Here is a 19,547-nt window from a genome sequence, read left to right on the forward strand (position 1 = left end):
ACATAATATACTGTCCCAGAAGTAGTAAAATCTTTTGTGCTTTATTCCTTTCTTCTTTCAATTTCAGGAATTGTAGACGATGCTTGCATTTCCTACAGTCAGCTTATGTATATTAAATTTAGGCTGTTACTTTGATGGTTTTCTGTTTTCTTCAATTCTTCCTTAGTGTTAACTATACTCTCACTTGAGTTTTAAGTACTAATTAAATTGAGTTATGAATACAATGATTCCAGCACTATTTCGAATGAATATTATTGTCTGCCAATGAAAAACTAGAATAGAACAATCTGAACATAAATCAACCAGACTATTTACAAGTTTCCATCTCAGACAACAGGGTAGGTCTAAAAAAGTTAGATATTTGATAAATGATCAGATTTAAGAAAAACCATTCCATCTCCATTTGATTCATCTTGTTTCACGTCAAGATATGCAAACACTAACACAAACCTTCTTTCTGAGTTGACTGTGTAAACCTAACCCCATGAGGGTTAACGTAATCCATATCGTGTACTTCATGGATTGAGGCAGTGTCAGATATTTCTGTGAGTGAGTCACGATCTTCTAGCACTTCTGGAATAGATTCAACTGATGTTGATTGTGCCTTCTCTTCCTTGGGCAAAAATTCATCCAATCTTCCAACATTCTTAAAGAAAATTAACAAGTTTCAAGTCAGTTCAATTTGTACATCAAAAATATTTTGTCATAATTCAATGAAACAAACTCAAACTTCCTACATGGAGTGACACAAACAGACCCTGCAGTTCACTGAGAACATGCCAATCATTAAACATCCAGTTGAACTCACCCTACATTAATGCCCACATTGTTATTCTTCCCACATTCTGATCAACACCCCCTCCCCCAGATTCTACCACCAAGCTTCACATTATGAGGAATTTATAGTGGCCAGGTACCCTTCCAACCCATGTCTTAGGGATGAGAAAGGTTACAGGGAGAACATGCAAACTGCAGGGAGACTTTACCAAAGTTTAAGTTCAAACACAGGTTGTTGTAGTTGCAAAGCTGCAGTCCTGCTAGCTGTAACTCTGTGCCGTAACTGTATAGTTGTGAGATGTGCATCTATTTGTGGAATAGGAATGCTCACTACCCATGAACAACAAGAGCAAATTTTCTATCATTAACATCAAGAAGCTTTTAAAACTTACTTAGCCACTGCTAACACACTCATAGATTAAAAGAGGTTAAGTATGATATGATCATATGTTTAACAAAAAGCTGTGGGTACAAGCTCAGAAGATGGAGAGTAATTATTCACTGATAACTATTACCAAGTTAGTGAACATATGGAATAAACTATTTTTGTAGATAATAAAAGGGAAGGGAAGGGAAGTAGACAATAGACAGAAAAGAAAATAAAAAATGTCTTATGGATAATTTTTCAGTTCAAATAAAAATTAAGCAAACTGAAGAAACAAACTATACTACAATTTTTTGTAACAAAATTACCAGTAACTTACACTTTATTTATAATCAACCTAAACCAGCTCAAGGTAATTCTGTTCTTTCACTTATTTACCCGCAGCCAACTGGCTCTCAAGTCCATCAACACCATTCTGATTCCCCTACCATCCATTTACACAAGGGGTAATTACAATCCTCAGTTAACATATAACCAGCAAGTCTTTGAGAAGTGGGAAGAAAACCACACAATCAAAGGGAAATTGGGCACAACTGGAGGTCAGGATTGAACCTGGGTCCACTGGAATTATAGGGCAGCAGCGTTACCTAGTGTGATTTTCTTCTATTACTTCCTTTAGCTTGACCTAGGTTAGATAATTACCTGCATATAAGGCCCAGGATTTGCCTTGCTTTACAATCAATTCAGCCAAAAATTGCCAGCAATCTCTGCTGAAGTATAGGTAATGCTCAATTGGAAATTTCTACTTGTCCAGTGTTATAATACACAAATTGACAAGTTAAAGGCAGTGAAGAAGCAAGTGAAGGGGGTGGTATATGCACATATGTGGAAGCTACTGCTACACTTTGGACAGTGCTACCAAAGGTCAGCATATTGCTGAGAAACAAAAAACAAAAAGGCATTAATCAACTGGAGAAACAGATTTAGCAAATATCCACGATAGGCTATTCCCTAACAACAATTGACTAGGTTCAAGATATAACCAGCAGAGTTTGGATGCCAACATATAGACAAGAATGGAAAGGCTCTGGAGTATGGTGTGATCAAACATTTCAAAGGAGGCAGATACATTAAAAAGAGGATGACAAGGGAAATTATCTTTGTCACAACCGTACAAACTGTCCTGAATGGTCTTGTTTCCCTTCAATGTAGCTTGATAGCAGAGATCTAAGTTAAAAATTCTGGATAGGATCAGCACATACTGGAACTATATAGTATTTTCATGGACCCTAAGGATGAGAGAATTTGAAGATGGGACTGTGCTCTGTAAGGACAGTATGCCAAGAAATTCTGCAAGGACACAGACTATACCTACAAGGTTTCTACATGAAAATGTATTGGCCAAACTAATGAGCATGTTGTTTATTCTTCCACTATCTGTGTCATAATAAACTGAGCACCATGGTAGCGTAGCACTTAGCACACTATTACAACTCAGGGCATTCCAGAGTTCAGTTCCAGCAGCATTCTGTAAGGAGTCTTCTGCATGTCCTCCGGTTTCCTCCCACTGTCCAAAGACGTACCGGGTAGATTAATTGGTTAAATAAATTGTCCCCGGATTAAGTTAGGTTTAAGTGAGGTGGCATGGTTCGAAGAATCAGAAGGGTCTACTCCGCGCTGTACTGTCAAATAAACAAAGTGCTAGAAACAAAATTTAAACAATGCAGTAAGCACCAAAATATTTCAGGACAATAATTGAATAGGATATACCTGAGACTCTTGCTGACTATGTGAATCTACCATTTTCTCTTCACCTGGTTCACCGGAAGGAGTGGTTGCTGGAGTGACTTGATCAAGGTCAGTGAGGTCTTCCTTTGATGCTGTCTTTGAAGAAAATTCCACACCACTGTCTGTGGCTGGGCTTAAAAGTGTTGATGGATTTTCAGAAATAGTTGTTCCAGATGAAATAGTTGAACTTACAACAGAATGTTCCAGGAAGGACGCTTCACCTTTAAATCAAGAAATATAACATACACATAGATGACAAGATACTCTTTATTATCAACTCATTCTTAGTATGTTACATTTTGAAAAGTATTCAAATTACAGGCATTCAAGTATTTTTGTTCTCATATCACGTTAGGGGTATTTGATTTCTTATCTACTATTTTAGAGATTACTCTGAAAAAGTTTCTCCTGAACGTAACTGCTGTTTTAACAGAGATCCAAAAAAAAGATCCAGCTACTCAGACCCAAATATAGACTATTATAGGCTGAGGTGGACATTAAGCTACTCACTCATATATACTTGAATCAGCATCCGCACCTTCACCATCATCTTCATATGTATAAATAGTACTCTTTCACGACTCATTTAAATAATTTCTCAAAGCTAATGCTCATGCAGAATACTGGTACCCAAGGAAAATAATTATTTTTGAAAGGGAAATATTTTTACTCCGATTCTTCTGAACTTTTAAGGAGAAATATTGTTTGTAAAGTTTCCTTTCTCAGGAACAATGAATAAAAATATAAACCATACCTGGATGATTGTTCAGGAGCTGAGGTACAGAACTTATTGAACTATGCAAGACCTGGCCAGGAACTGACTGCTGATCAGATGCAAGTGCAAGTTTGTTTGCATGACGAGAAGGACGCGGTGATTTCTTCTGCTTTTTCCATTTTGATGAGTCACTCATTCCTCCCGCCCTCATCTTAAGCTGAAAGTAGAATTTAAATACATTATAATGCAAGCAGTGTTTTAAAATACTTAGTCAAATCCGAAAGATATTTTCCTACTTGTACACTTCTCTCTTCAGTATTTTTAGTTGCAGTAAGTGATAAATCAATACTATGGAATGTCATTCACTCAATGCCTATACCATTATTATAATAAAGGTGAAACACAGAACTAATATGGAAGTTCCCATAAGATTGTCACATTTAGCTTTGACCTAGCTACGTAAGCTTTGGCCCCAGATAATTGCCAATTTTATAGTTATTCATACATCAGATTTTAACTTGCTGTTAAGTTTAATACATTAAATATTACACTTTTTTAAAAAATTTTGAATGTACTCTAAAGGTGAAAGATAAACTATCCAGTAAGATTTATTCATATCTTCATTAATAGCATTCCAAAAGCAGCAAAGGAATCTCAACCAGGTTAATTACTTCTACATAACATGCTAAGTTCACATTGGGAGATAAAAGCAGGAAACTAGGCAAATAAAATCACTGTTTTGGAAATAAAAGCATTCAAAGTTGGAAATTATGAGGGTTTTAAATAATATTTATACACATAAACATAGAAATAGGTTGGAAAAAATTCTTGTTAATATTTAAAAAGCAAAATTTAATTTGGATCCCCGGGAGCAAAGAAAAAAATACATCAGAGAATAACAGCAGACACATTAATCAAAGATTTTGGGTCTCTCTTCATAGAAGACACAAAAACCCCTCTCAGATAGTAGAGGGCCTAGAATGAAAGAGGAGCTCAAAGAAATGAACAGCAGTACTGGAGAACATAATGACAGAAAAGGACCTGATGAATTGCATCCAGGACTTTTGAAGGTAGTAGCTAGGGAGATAATGTGTGCACTGGTTGTCACCATCCAAAATTCCACAGATCCTAGAATTATTGCCATGGCCTGGGAAGTAGCAAATCTAATTCCAGTAGAATAGTAGAAAGAGAAAACAGAGGGAACTATATCCCAGTTATCCCGACATTAGAATAGAAAAAGCTGGAAATTATTGAGAATTTAGTGACAGAGTACTTAGAAAGTACAATAGAATTGTGTTATAAAGAAGAGAAAATCTGTAGATGCTGGAAATCCAAGCAACAAACACAAAATGCTGGAGGAACTCAGTAGGTCAGGCAACAGCTATGGAAAAAGAGCACAGTTGATGTTTTGGGACCCTCCAGCTGGACTGGAGAAAAAAGATGAGGAGTGGAATTAAAAGGTGGGGGGGGGGGGGGGGAGAGAAACACTCAATGATAAATGAAACCGGGAGGAGGAGGGGTGAAGTAAAGAGCAGGGCAGTTGATTGGTGAAAGAGATACAGAGCTGGAGAAGGGAGAATCTAATAGGAGAGGACAGAAAGCCATGGTAGAAAGAAAAGGGGGAGGAGCACCAGAGGGGGACAATGGCAGGCAAAGAGATAAGGTGAGAGAGAGAAAAGGAGATGGGGAATAGTGAAGGGGGTGGGGGGGCATTAACAAAAGTTCGAGAAATCGAACTGGGAGATCATGCTTTTTAGCCACCCATTTTAATTCCATTTCCCATTCCAATAAATCCATCTATGACCTCCTCTATTGTCGCGATGAGGCCACACTCAGCTATCTCTTTCACCAATCAACTTCCCAGCTCTTCACTTCACCCTCACCCTCTCAGTTTCACCTATCATCTTGTGGAGGAACAACACTTTATATTCCATCTGGGTAGCCTCCAACCTGATGGCATGAGCATCAATTTCTGGAACTTCCATGATGCCCCCCCCTCCCACATTCACCATACCCCAAGACTTTTTCCTTCTCTACCTTATCTCATTGCCTGCCTATCACCTCCCTCCGGTGCTCCTCCCCCCTTTTCTTTTCTTTCATGGCCTTCTGCTCTTTCCTGTAAGATTCCTTCTTCTCCAGCCCTGCATCTCTTTCATGCACAAATCCCTAGCTCTTTACTTCACCCCTCACCCTCCCAGTTTCACCTATCACCTTGTGTTTTCCCTCCCCTCCCCCCACCTTTTAACTCTGCTCATCTTTTTTTTCTTCAGTCCTGCTGAGGGTACCAGCCTGAAATGTCAACAGTATACTTTTCCATAAATGCTGCCTGGCCTGCTGAGTTACACCAGCATTTTGTGTGTGTTGATAGAGCTGTGCCAGGGTTATGGGCTGAGTGCAGGTCGGTGGGACTAGGTGAGAGTAAGAGTTCGGCACGGACTAGAAGGGCCGAGATAGCCTGTTTCCGTGCTGTAATTGTTTTATGGTTAACATGAATTAATAAAATTATGCTTGACAAATCTTTTTGAATCTTTAGTTTGTGTTTTTACTTAACAGAATAGTTAACAGGGCAGTCCAGTTCCTGTAGTGTACTTGGGACTTTCATGAGGCCTTTGTTAAAGTATCATGCAGGAGATTATTTAGTTAGGTGGGTATGTGAGTAGTGAGGAGCTGCAAAGATATTTTAGAGGGATATAGAAAGTAAGTGAGCAGTCAAGGATGTGGCAGATGGAAAACCAGGTATAACATTACATTGGTCATCACTTCGGTAAAAAAGAAAGGAAGGCGGGATTTGCTTTTAACAGCAAGAAATTGGTGTTCAGAGGGACCTTGGTGTCTTTGTATACAAATTACCAGAGGATAATACGCAGATAGTCCAAGCAATTAGGAAGGCAAATGCTTTGTTGGCTTTGATTGCCAGAGCACATGAGTACAAAAGTTTAAAAAAAAATCAATAAACAGAAGAGATTATGCAGATGCCGGAAATTCAGAGTCACACATACAAAAATGTTGGAGGAACTCAGGTCAGGCAGTATCTATGGAGAGGAATAAACAATCAGTGTTTCAGACTTTTTTCTACAGTCCTGATGAAGGGTCTCGGCCTAAGGAATTTGACTGTTTACTGTTTTTCCATAAATACTGCCTGGCCTGCTGAGTTCCTCCATCATTTGCGTGCGTTGCTTTGATTTCCAGCAACTGCAGATTTTCAAACGCAAACACGAGGAAATCTGCAGATGCTGGAATTTCAAGCAACACACATGAAAGTTGCTGGTGAACACAGCAGGCCAGGCAGCATCTATAGGAACAGGTACAGTCGACGTTTCGGGCCAAGACCCTTCGTCAGGACTAACTGAAAGAGCTAGTAAGAGATTTGAAAGTGGGTGGGGGAGGGAGGGATCCAAAATGATAGGAGAAGACAGGAGGTGGAGGGATGGAGCCAAGAGCTGGACAGGTGATTGGCAAAAGGGATATGAGAGGATCATGGGACGGGAGGCCTAGGAAGGAAGGGGGAAGCTCAGAGGATGGGCAAGGAGTATAGTGAGAGGGACAGAGGGAGAAAAAGGAGAGAGAGAGAGAAAGAATATATGTATGATAATAAATAACTAAATAACAGATGGGGTACGAGGGGGAAGTGGGGCATTAGCGGAAGTTTGAGAAGTCAATGTTCATGCCATCAGGTTGGATGCTATCCAGACAGAATATAAGGTGTTGTTCCTCCAACCTGAGTGTGGCTTCATCTTTACAGTAGAGGCCGTGGTTAGACATATCAGAATGGGAATGGGATGTGGAATTAAAAATGTGTGGCCACTGGGAGATCCTGCTTTCTCTGGCGTACAGAGCATAGGTGTTCAGCAGAACGGTCTCCCAATCTGCGTCGGGTCTCGCCAATATATAGAAGGCCACATCGGGAGCACCGGACGCAGTATATCACCCCAGCCGACTCACAGGTGAAGTGTCGCCTCACCTGGAAGGACTGTCTGGGGCCCTGAATGGTGGTAAGGGAGGTAGTATAAGGGCATGTGTAGCACTTGTCCCACTTACAAGGTTAAGTGCCGGGAAGAAGATCGGTGGGGAGGGTACGCATGACAAGGGAGACGCGTAGAGAGCGATCCCTGCGGAAAGCGGGGGGGGGGGGCGAGAGGGAGAGATGTGCTTAGTGGTGGGATCCTGTTGGAGGTGGCGGAAGTTACGGAGAATTATATGTTGGACCTGGAGGCTGGTGGGGTTGTAGGCGAGGACCAGGGGAACCCTATTCCTAGTGGGGTGGCGGGAGGATGGAGTGACAGCAGATGTACGTGAAATGGGGGAGATGCGTTTGAGAGCAGAGTTGATGGTGGAGGAAGGGAAGCCCCTTTCTTTAAAAAAATAGGACATCTCCTTCGTCCTGGAATAAAAAGCCTCACCCTGAGAGCAGTTGCGGTGGAGACGGAGGAATTGCGAGAAGGGGATGGCATTTTTGCAAGAGACAGGGTGAGAAGAGGAATAGTCCAGGTAGCTGTGAGAGTCTCTCCAGAGAGGAACAACACCTTATATTCCATCTGGGTAGCCTCCAACCTGATGGCATGAACATTGACTTCTCCAACTTTCATTAATGCCCCACCTCCCCCTTGTAACCCATCCGTTATTTAGTTATTTATTATTTTATATATATTCTTTTTCTCTCTCTCCTTTTTCTCCCTCTGTCCCTCTCACTATACTCCTTGCCCATCTTCTGGGCTTCCCCCCTCCTCCCTAGGCCTCCCGTCCCATGATCCTCTCATATCCCTTTTGCCAATCAACTGTCTAGCTCTTGGCTCCATCCCTCCCCTTCCTGTCTTCTCCTATCATTTTGGATCTCCCCCTCCCACTCCCACTTTCAAATCTCTTACTAGCTCTTCTTTCAGTTAGTCCTTACGAAGGGGCTCGGCCCAAAACGTCGACTGTACCTTTTCCTATAGAAGCTGCCTGGCCTGCTGCGTTCACCAGCAACTTTGATGTGTATTACTGCAGTTTTTCTCCCATAGGTGATGGGTGAAATCAAATAAGGGGGAAGGTGGGTGTGTGGGGGCTGAAGTGAACTGGAAAATGATAGGTGGAAAAGGTGAGGGGCTGAAGAAGGAATCTGATAGAGAGGAGAGTAGACCATGGGAGAAAAAGAATGTGGAGTGGCACCACAGCAAGGTAATAGATGAAGAGAAAAGTGAGGGTAAATGAGCAGCCAGAAAGGGAAATGGAAGAAGTGAGTAGAGGAAGGGAGAAGAAATTTTTATTCTGGCTTTTTTCCCCTCCTTTCCAGTCTTGATGAGGGGTCTCAGTTAAAATGTCAACTGTTTATTCCTATCCATTATTGCTGCCTGACATGCTGAAATCCTCCAGTATTTTGGGTGTGTTGTAGAAAAAAATCAATTGTGTACAGCACTGAGACTGCTTCTGGAATACTATGTGCAGGACTAATCTCTCCAAACAAAAAAAAGTGTATATTTGCCTTGAGGAAAGGTAGTGAAGGTTTACCTGAATGATTCCAAGGATGGATGGTTTTTGGCTTGTAGGCAGACTAAAGTCTCTCTTGAGTTTACAAGAATGAGAGATTGCCTCTTTGAAGCAGGCAATCTTCTTATGGGGCTTGACAGTGTTGATGTTTTCCCTGACTTGCAAGTTTAGAAACAGGATTCAGTGTCTCAACAATCACGGTCAGCTATTCAGGGTGGAGCTGAAAATCCTCCATCCAGCTGCTAATGAACTTTTTGGAAGTCACTACACAAGTGTCCCAAGAATCAGCTGGCTGAATCTACACAAAAGAGCCATCCACAGATTTTTAGCTGTGAGGAGAATCAAGGAACATAGGCAGTGCAGAAATGTGCAGCTGAAGGATAAGATCACTAGTGAAGTAGGATCAAGAAGCTGAGAGGCCTACTGCTGCTCTATTCTATGTGGTTAGTCCACAACAACATCCCATTATAAAACAAAATTAAGAAACTACAGAGACAAAAAAGATCTAAGAAGTTGATTCACAGACTCAGGTCAATGAAGATCTTTCACAAGCTACAGTTTTATAGAAAATATGGGAGGAGAGGGGGTAAGGGCAGTAGTTTTCCATCTTAAACAGATGAGATCCTGCAGATGCTGAAAATCCTCAGAAACACAAACTGTTGGAGGATCTCAGCTGGTCAGGCAGCATCTCTGGAGAGGAATGAAAGGTGAAGACCCTTCATCTGTTTTCTATCTTAATTGGCTCCGAGTAAGCCAATTAATTCAGAGGCAAAATCACAGATGATAAGGAATTTAACATTCATTATATCACTGCAGGCAATAGCGTACTAAACAGAATATGAAACCATCAATTTCACACATAAACTGTTTTAAATTAACAGTGTTGAGACGAAGTAAATTGAAAAATAAAATGCCAAAGTAAAAACAAAACAAATAAATATTAGAAAATGCCAAACAACATCTGAAAAGGTTCTGATCCTTTGGTCCGGATAGATAGTTTATTCCAACAGCATTACACTACTTTTCCTCTACTCATGTGGTAAAAAAAAATTTGAATTTTTTGTCCCAAATTGAAAGTATTATCATAACTTCTCTGCACCAAACAAGAAAATAGAAAAGATGAACAAAACTTCAGTCAGTTAGCTGTAAGTTAAAAATTCCTCACTGAAGTTTAAATGGCAGGTCGGAGGCCCAAAAAGAGAATGGTGTTTGAATTATGTGAAAATACAATTGGAAAGATTGCATTTCTAAGAAAGCTTTATTGCATGCTACACTCTACACATTTTGCTTCAATTTCTATGAAGTTCTCTCCCTGACTTGCTTTAAACATTTCCAATAAAATCCAGCAGTCACAACAACTGTGCTTCAATTTTAACTGGTAATATGAAAAAAAAATCAAAATCAGCTTTCACATGTCTGCTGTTTTCATGTCACTTCAAATCATCCTAAACTTACCAGGAACTTAAATGATTGACCTTAATATTGAATTATTTTCAGCAAGCTGAGAATCTTTAAAACATAGAATAGCTTTCATATTGCTTGCCACCGTATTTTTAAACAGTGTTATTTACACTACTTTATTAATTATGACCATCCTTTTTGATAACACTCCCATGAACTATTTTTGTTAAACATTAGTATTCCATGTAAAGTTAAATAAAAAGAGATCATATTCACTTTTTCTATGAACATTACAATAAATTTTATAATTGAAAAATATTGCCAATAACTTTGCCTTCAAAAGGAACTATCTATAAAATGTTTCACATTTACATAAATATTTTGCTCATGTATTTACACTTGTTTTATCAGCATTCAGATACAAATATAAATAAAAACAACATGACAGGAGTTTCAAGGATTGTGATTTGGAGGGTTAACAGTGTTGAACAATATAATTATGGATGAACTTAAATGAGAACCAGTGTTAAGGAAATAAAACCCGAACATAATTTAACTTCCAACTGGTTTCACTAACTATGAATATCAATCATTCTGATTCTGTCCCCTTGAAACTACACAAGAGAAGACAATAGATGAATGATTTTACTATTAACGCATTGCTAAAAGTATATCCCTGCCACTTAATGTTGTTGGATCCAAGTGTTTAATTTTAATTGACAGCTTCTTTGCAGTTTAATAATCAGTTATCTGCGTGTACTTTACGTAGCCTTTATATACAGTTTAGTATGCCTCTAGTGGCTATACAAAGTATAATCCTTAAACTCCTTTGTTCTTTCATTAAGTCTCTTCTCATTGGTCAATTTTATCACAGTGTCGAGTAAGTATTTTCTAATTGGATTATTGTTTTCTATGGAATTTTCAGGTTTTTTGGGTATAAATGTAGCTGTTTTATGCTAGGCACCACCTTAAAATCCCCTCCAAGTAGTAAGACCCCACCTGTCACTGTTCTGTTCTTGCTCTTTGCTCTATCGACTCTTAATGAAACAATTGTGAAGCAACCAAGTTTTATGCCTCCATCCTGACTTCAAAGTGAACCTTGGATTTCAACACCAGAATCCAACAATGCACGGTTCAGGCCAAAACTATTTTGTTACTTAACCTTCTAGTTAGCCATTAGCCATGAAGCCATCCCATAACTGTGTAGCAAAGGGGGTATATTTTGGGTAACACACACAAAATGCTGAAGGCCAGGCAGCATCCATGGAAAAAAGTCCTGCCGAAGGGTTTTGGCCAGAAACATCAACTGTACTTTTTTTTCCCTGCCCCCGCCCAATAGATGCTGCCTGGCCTGCTGAGTTCCTCCAGCATTTTATGTGTGTTACTTGGATTTCCAGCATCTGCAGATTTTCTCTTTTTCATATTTTGGGTATCTAGCTTTTCGAACAGACACCAGCATTGAATATTCAAAGGAATTCTGCTGGATGGAATATGCTGCCATTGTAAATATGGTATTCTGTAAATTTACCTGACTATATTCCAAATGTTAAAGTTAAGTAGATGATTATAGCAATTGAAACTGCAGTTAAACATTTATTATCTTTGAAATATAAATTATTGTGTCAGAAGAGTGAGATTCTCTTGGATTCTCTTGAACTTCCTCTCTCAAGGTTTGTGTATTATTTGGAAAATTACAAGGCAGAATTTAGAAGAAATCTAATTCCTCCCACTTACAGAAAACTGAGGGACTGGGCAGCAAAATCTCAGAAAAAAACATTTTACATGCAGTATTGTATGGAACTTCATTTGCTTTATTAATGTCTCCTAACACATATTTTAACATTATTGCTAACTTATGCTAATTCTATTTCCCAAAAATTTCCTAATGGCCAAATATTTCCCCTTCACATTTTGACTGTATTTTTAATTTACTGAAATCTAACCTTGCTCATAAATTGAAACTTAAAACATCAGCAAACAAATACAAATTTTCAGTTTCTATTAGTTTGTATTTGGGGCAATTTTATTTGTACCTCAAGTTTTTGCCTGTGTAATACTAATTTAAAACAGAAAATGCAAGTTCCTAATTAAAGTGTAATAATAAAGGGATATACATACTCACAAACCGTTCCAAAAATGCTTAATGCAAGAATTGAATCTGTCTGTTAAATATTTCAGAAATATACTGAAGGTCTAAATTGTTGCACAACGTAGTATAATAAATGGAGAGAAATGCATTCCATTTATCTGTTGTTGCTCATTAGAATTTGCAGCAAGAATGATCAGATTTCAAAGAGTCCAATCTATCTACTCGTAATCTATTCAAGTGTTTGGGTTTGGGTATTTGGGTATTTAATCCTCCACAATATTCTGCGTGGGAATTAAACTGGAGGTGGCAGTGTTTTTTTTTTATGAGGTCGAGTTGCAAGCTCGACATCAACGCAGCACAGATGGAGAGCGCGCTCGGGAGTGGTCTGTAACTGGATCGAACTTGGGAACCTCCGTTCTCGAGCCCAGCACTGATCTCACTGCACCACCAGCCGACCTAGATTGTTACCAATCAATTCATTGTGTAATCAATAATAGTTTCTAAGGACCAGCATCTGATACTTTGGGACCAACTATTATCTCACATATATTGGTAATGAGAATGGACACCTTATCAAAAGTTTTGTTTAAATATGTATTTAATATTTGCCCATAAAGGGCATTTATGGGGTAGGACAAAATAAAATTGTCTCTTCTGCATTTCATTTATTGTAAATTGATCTTGTAAAACTGTATTTCACAACATGATTGCAAACTTGAAAGAATATTATGTGAGACTATGGCTATTTGGCACCCCAACTCTTTCCCCCAGTTCCCATCCCAGAGTAAACAGAAACTTTGGTGACCTTCCTTCCATTGACATAGCTTTCATCATTCCAATATCCTTACCTGCACTCGTTTGTTTTTCCACATGATAGTGTAAGCCTCAGGGGGAAAGAATTGCAGTTGCCAGTAAATAGCAAATTAAAAGTTTAAAAATGATTATAATAAAAGGGATTCAAAGAAAATCTCAATTAAACTTTACACTAAATGTTAATTACTTAAAAATTAAAAGCATACAAAACTAGAGATCCTCATTATAAATTTAAGCCATGTGTGAACTTTAAGACAGATGTTCATGCCTTAGAATTTCCATTTTAACCAAACTTTATTTGAAAGAGAAGATTCCAAGATATGACGACCACCTCATGCAGGACTTGATGCAAACCATGCAAAATAATCAGAAGTTTTATAATGAGGACAAAAGATCACTGCAAAGTCTACAACTTTATTTCAAATTACAGATCACCTGCATTTCAATGAGGCAAATATTAAAATGTTTGAACTAAAACTTCAACAAATATTAAGGTAGTGCCTATTTGTTAAAATATTGCATTTCTGCATATCTATTTCTTGTACTGCTTAAAATCGTTTGCACAGAAGCTATGTATTTTGATCTTCACAAGGAGAAGCTGGAACATTCCTCTAGTTTACATGCCATCTTACACGTGCTTCAAAATCATAAAGTTTTCCGCATGCTCACGCATTAATTTAAAAAGTGCTACGTATTTTCTATATATTGGTAGGTATGATGCATTATTCAAAACTAAGTGTCCTAGGACATAATCTTGCAAAGAATATAGTAACATAAAATTTTATTTTATAGTACTGGTGAAAGTACAATTTAAAACTGCATGGTGTTCACATTAAAAACTATTCAGGGATTAATACTGACAGCACATCAGAAGAATAAAAAAAAATTTGTAATGGAAACGTTAATTCATGAATGGATAGTCTTTTTTTAAAAGCTGATTCTGACATGAAAACCAGGGAAGTTGATTATGCCAGAGATAGGTAGATCCTGTCAAAAGTCTAATATGCTCTGTTTATTAACACCACACTAAAACAAATTTTAAGTTGTCCAACAGATAATATCAGCCAGACCTCAACTGTTGTTTTCAGGCATTAAATTAAACATCCTAATCATAGATTTATCTCTCAGAAAAGGAAAAGACTCGTGTACATTTAAGAAACTTAAAAAAGTATGGCAGGGAGAAGAAAGCAAAAGAAAAAATGTTGAGAAACTAAGTAGGATGAAAGTTTCCTTATCCTATGTTTCTTTTTCTTACTTAGTCACTGAAATGTTTGAATAAGTAAACACAGCAAATGTTTCCGCAATTGCAAAGTGCTAACATGAAATGATATATAATTTGAAAGGAAATGCTGGACAGGCAGAAATTGAATTGCAATCACAAGTTGTCCAGACTGTCAAGACATCTCATGATTTTCTGCTAATGCAAATCTAATCTGTCAAGGTAACAGAAATATGCTAAATCAGAGGACAAAAAGTTGTGGATTTCTCCATATGCTTTTCATATTTTATGCACAATAACCTCTTTCCCAATATTAAAATAACTAAAACAGGACTAGTAAAGAAAAACTAGACATTTTTATAAAAGTCAATGCATCTAAACTTATGTGGGCAATGACAATGCCTTATTTGCTAGGCGCTCTCAATATTGAGTTTTATTTCAGACTTGGAGCATCTACTGTATTTTGCATGTCTAATTTCCAATTTGTTCTCTTGTTCCTTTACTTTTCTCATTCAACTGTCAACAAGACAACACCAAGAATGTCTGTGCCCCCTGGATAACGTTGGTCTCCACTCTATTCATTTTTCCCTCTTCATGCCTCCCTCTCTCTGCAGCTTTAATGCTGCCTTCTCATTTTTCCATTCTTATGAAGGATCACTGACTCAAAAGCTTAACTATTTCTTTCTACATAGACACTGGCTGACTTGCTGAGTGTTTCTAAAAAAGTTTTGCTTTTGTTTCAGATTTCCAGCATTTGCAGTCTTTCATTTCAAGAACAGTAACACAGACTGGTCTTCTGTGTTGCAAGTACTTTGACAGACCCTCCGAAAAGTGAGGAAAACAGGTAGCATGACTAGATGCCAAATTATCCAGACTTTTCAAATGATTTTTTACCAATTAAAAGGGTGTTTTCCATATATTGGGAAAACTCCAAAAGAACACTCAATCCTCAATTTCCTGTCAAATAACAACTTAGTGTTCTGGCAACCTTTCAAATGTTTTATTTAAAATCCTTAACTCTTGGTGAGAAACATTAAATAAGCATAGCCAAGCGCAAAGCAGTCAAAATAAGATCATAATGCATACAAGCCAGGAAAACACTGAAAACAGGATGGAGTAAATTAAACACACAGCTCTATTTAAGCAAAAAGCCACTACAAAATCCACAGAAAATAAAGCATCAGCCTACCTTCTTCATACTGGTTCCCACAAAGCTCTTGGCTTCCTCTTTAAATTGAGGTAACCTACAGAAAATTAACAAATGTTAAAAATTATCACAGCAAAATTTAAGAGAATTTCAGAAATAACCACTATTTTTCCTCTCACTCTTTTACATAAATATACATAACCATAGCTTAGTACTATGTAATGGGAAGGGTATTCAACTTATCAAATATATATTATTGGAAGTGTAATGCAATCCAAGTAATCCCATCTTTATAGCTTTCTTCCAAACCTCAACAATTTATGTAACCACCCAATCTCTTCTGGTTTCTATTTAATCTATTTGCACTTCTACACCATCAGACAGCAAATTCTCGAGCCCAGTCATTTACTACATAAATATTGTTTGTTATTTAATCTACCCAGCTCAAATTCTGCCATTCACCACAGGTGTCTTCTGTCCCTTGGTAATTTTACATTCATGCTACAAGTGCCTAGGCTTTTAATAGGCTTCAATTTTACCAGTATAAAGTGCAAAGACAGATATGATGTTGTGGGCATCACAGAATCATGGTTGAAAGAAGATCACAGCTAAGAGCTTAATATCCAAGACTGAAAAGACAGGCAGGTGGGCAGTGGTTAAAAAAAAAAGGAATCAAATTCTTAGAAAGAAGTGAGATAGAATCAGAAGATGTAGAATCCTCGTGTGTAGAGTTAAGAACCTACAAGGGTAAAAAGATCCTGATGGAAGTTATATGGGCCTCCAAACAGCAGCCAGGATGTGGGTACAAATTACTATGGGAGACAAAAAGGCATGTAACGAGGACAAGGGTAAAGGGCCATGGTCAATGGTGATTTCAATGTGCAATGAGATTGGGAAAACCAGGTTGGTGCTGGTCCCAAGTAAAGGAATTTATAGAATGCCTACAAAATGGTTTTTTGGAGCAACTTGTGGTTGAGGCCATACAGGGAAAAGGCAATTCTCAAGTGGGTGTTGTGTAATGAACCAGAATTGTTTTAGGGAGCTTAACATAAAGGAAACCTTAGGAGGCTGTGATCATAATATGACATAATTCAGTCTGCAATTTGAAAGGAAGAAGCTAATATCAGATGTATCAGTATTAGAGTTGAGTAAAGGTAACTATAGAAGCATGGGAGAGACGATGGCCATAGTTGACTGGAAGGGGACACAAGCAAGGATGATAGTAGAGCAACAACGGCTGAAGTTTCCGGATTAATTTGGAAGGTGCTGGATAGATACCTGTACATCCCAAAGAAGAAAAAATATTTATAAGAGAGGATGAGGCGACCATGGCTGACAAAGCAAGTCAAAGACAGCATAAAAGCAAAAGAGAGGGCATACAATATAGCAAAGATTAGTGGAAAGCTTTAAAAAAAAACAAAGGGCAGCCGAAAAAGCAGTAAGGAGAGAAAAGACAGAATATGAAAGTAAGCTAGCCAATAATATAAAAGGAGATATCAAAAGCTTTTTCCAGATATATTAAGAGCAATTCAGAGGGTAGCACAGATATCAAACAGCTGAAAAATGATGTTGGAGAGGTCGTAATGGGGCAAAGAAATGACAAATGAACTCATTTTGAGTCAGTCTTCACTGTGGAAGATATCAGCAGTACGCCAAAATTCAGGAGTTTCAGGAGGCAAAAGTGAGTGTAATTACTGTTACTAAGGGGAAGGTGCTTGGAAAGCTGAAAGGCCTGAATGTAGATAAGTTACCTGGATCAGATGGACTACACCCCAGTTCTCAAAGAGGTTAGCCGAAGAGACCTGGAATGGTTACAGGGGACTGGAAAACTGCAAAAGTTACTCCACTCTAAGAAGGGAGGGAGGTAGAATAAAGGAAATTATAAGCCAGTTAGCTTGACTTCAGTGGTTGGCAAGATGTTGGAGTCAATTATTAAGGATGAGGTTTTGGGGTACCTGAAGGCACACAAAATATAGGCCAAAGTCAGCATTGTTTCTTTAAAGGGAAATTTGCCTGACAGATGTATTGGAATTCTTTGAGGAAACAACAGGCAAGATAGATAAAGGAGAGTTAGTGGATGTTGTTTTCTTGTACTTCCAGAAAGCCTTCGATAAGGTGCCATATGAGGCTGCTAAACAAGATAAGTGTCCATGGTATTACAGGATGAATCGTAGCATAGATAGAAAATTGGCTGACTAGCAGAAGGCAAAGAATAGGAAGTAAAGGGGGCCTTTTGTGGTTGGCCGCCAGTGACTCATGGTGTTCCTTAGGCTCGGTGTTGTGACCATTAGTTTTCACTTTATGTATTAGTGATCTGGATGACGGAATTGATATGTTTGTGGACAGGTTCGTGGATGATACCAAGATCATTGGAGGAACAGGTAGTGTTCAGGAAGCAGGGAATACGGAGAAGGACTTAGACAGATTCAAAGAATGGGCATAAAAATGGCAGATATAATACAGCGTAGGGAAGTATATGATCATGCACTTTGGTAGAAGGAATAAAGGTGAAGACAATTTTCTAAACAGGGAGGGAATTCAGAAATCAGAGTGCAAAGAGACTTGGGAGCCCTAGTGAAGAAAACATTCTCCATAACTTAATTTGAAATGAGTGACCTCCCATTCCAAAACAATACACCTAGATCTATATCAGAATCAGATTTAATATCACCAGCATGTGAGGTGAAATTTGTTGTCTTTATGGCAGCAGTCCAATACATAATAATAGAAAAAATGTGAATTACAGTAAATATTAGTTACATTAAATAAGTAGTGCCAAAATAGAAATTTAAAGAAGCAGTGAGGTAGTGTTCATGGGCTCAATGTCCATTCAGAAATCGGATTGCAGAGGGGAAGAACGTGTTCCCAAATCATTGAATGTGTGCCTTCAGGCTTCTGAACCTCCTTTCTGATGGTAGCAACAAGTATAGGCATGACCTGGGTGATGGGGGCCCTTAATGGCAAATGCCACCTTTCTGAGATTACACTAATCTCACACTATTTAAATAAAATTTGCTTTTCATTCTTCATTCCAAAGCCTAGTACACATGGATAGATGAACCAAATAATTAATATAGGTTTAAAAAGTTGAGATCCGGCACTGATCACTTCAGTATTCAGTGACTACAAATCCAAAATTGACCCATTTACCCCTGGAACATGTTCCTGGGGATAAAATATTGGATGCAATTAAAATATTGAAGAGGTATATCGATAGGCACATGAACAAAGAGAAAATGTAGAGATGGAATAATATGGAATTGACATCATAGGTAGCACAGACATCATGGGCCAAAGGACCTGTTCCTGTGCTGTAGTGTTCTAAATGTTATATCTTGGCCCTCTATTTTCTGTTAATGAGCCACTTTCCTAGCCTTGCCCCATATATTAACCATAACGGCAACCCTCACCCTTAATTTATGAGAAGTACTTAATATGATACCTTATCAGATGCCATCAGAATATCCAAAATTTCATGAAATCTGCTGTTTGTTACAGTACATTCTCTAAGATTCTAATAAAGTCTTATTTCCCTTTCATAAACACCCTGTTGGCTCTGCCTGAATGCCCTATTTTCTAAACACTAATACTTCCATAATAAATTAAAGCATTTTCCCAATGACAGATACAAGGCTAACTGACCTTTAGTTTACTGCTTTCTATCTTTGCAGTTTCTCAGTCCTCTGGGATCTTCCTGAACCTAACAAATTCAACCAAAGCATACACCATCTCTTCTGCCTCTTTGTTTAAGACCCTGGGCTGCAGACCAGTAGGCTCGAGAGCTGATCGGTCCTTGACTTGATCATT

At 38.3% G+C, this 19,547-nt stretch overlaps 1 protein-coding gene across 7 annotated transcripts in view; it reads right to left on the reverse strand.

Annotated features, from left to right (window-relative positions):
• Positions 1-19,547, reverse strand: part of gbf1 (golgi brefeldin A resistant guanine nucleotide exchange factor 1) — a 295,188-nt gene that overhangs the window by 85,008 nt on the left and 190,633 nt on the right. For all 7 annotated transcript variants that reach the window (XM_072282597.1, XM_072282593.1, XM_072282592.1 and 4 more), the window contains 4 exons: positions 15,783-15,837; positions 3,645-3,822; positions 2,873-3,111; positions 451-646 (listed from right to left, as the gene is read on the reverse strand). In XM_072282597.1, the coding sequence (XP_072138698.1) occupies positions 451-646; positions 2,873-3,111; positions 3,645-3,822; positions 15,783-15,837 (668 nt within the window). The remainder of the gene's footprint in view (positions 1-450; positions 647-2,872; positions 3,112-3,644; positions 3,823-15,782; positions 15,838-19,547) is intronic.

This window comes from Mobula birostris, chromosome 18 (genome assembly GCF_030028105.1).
Source record: "Mobula birostris isolate sMobBir1 chromosome 18, sMobBir1.hap1, whole genome shotgun sequence".
Lineage (NCBI taxonomy): Eukaryota > Metazoa > Chordata > Chondrichthyes > Myliobatiformes > Myliobatidae > Mobula > Mobula birostris.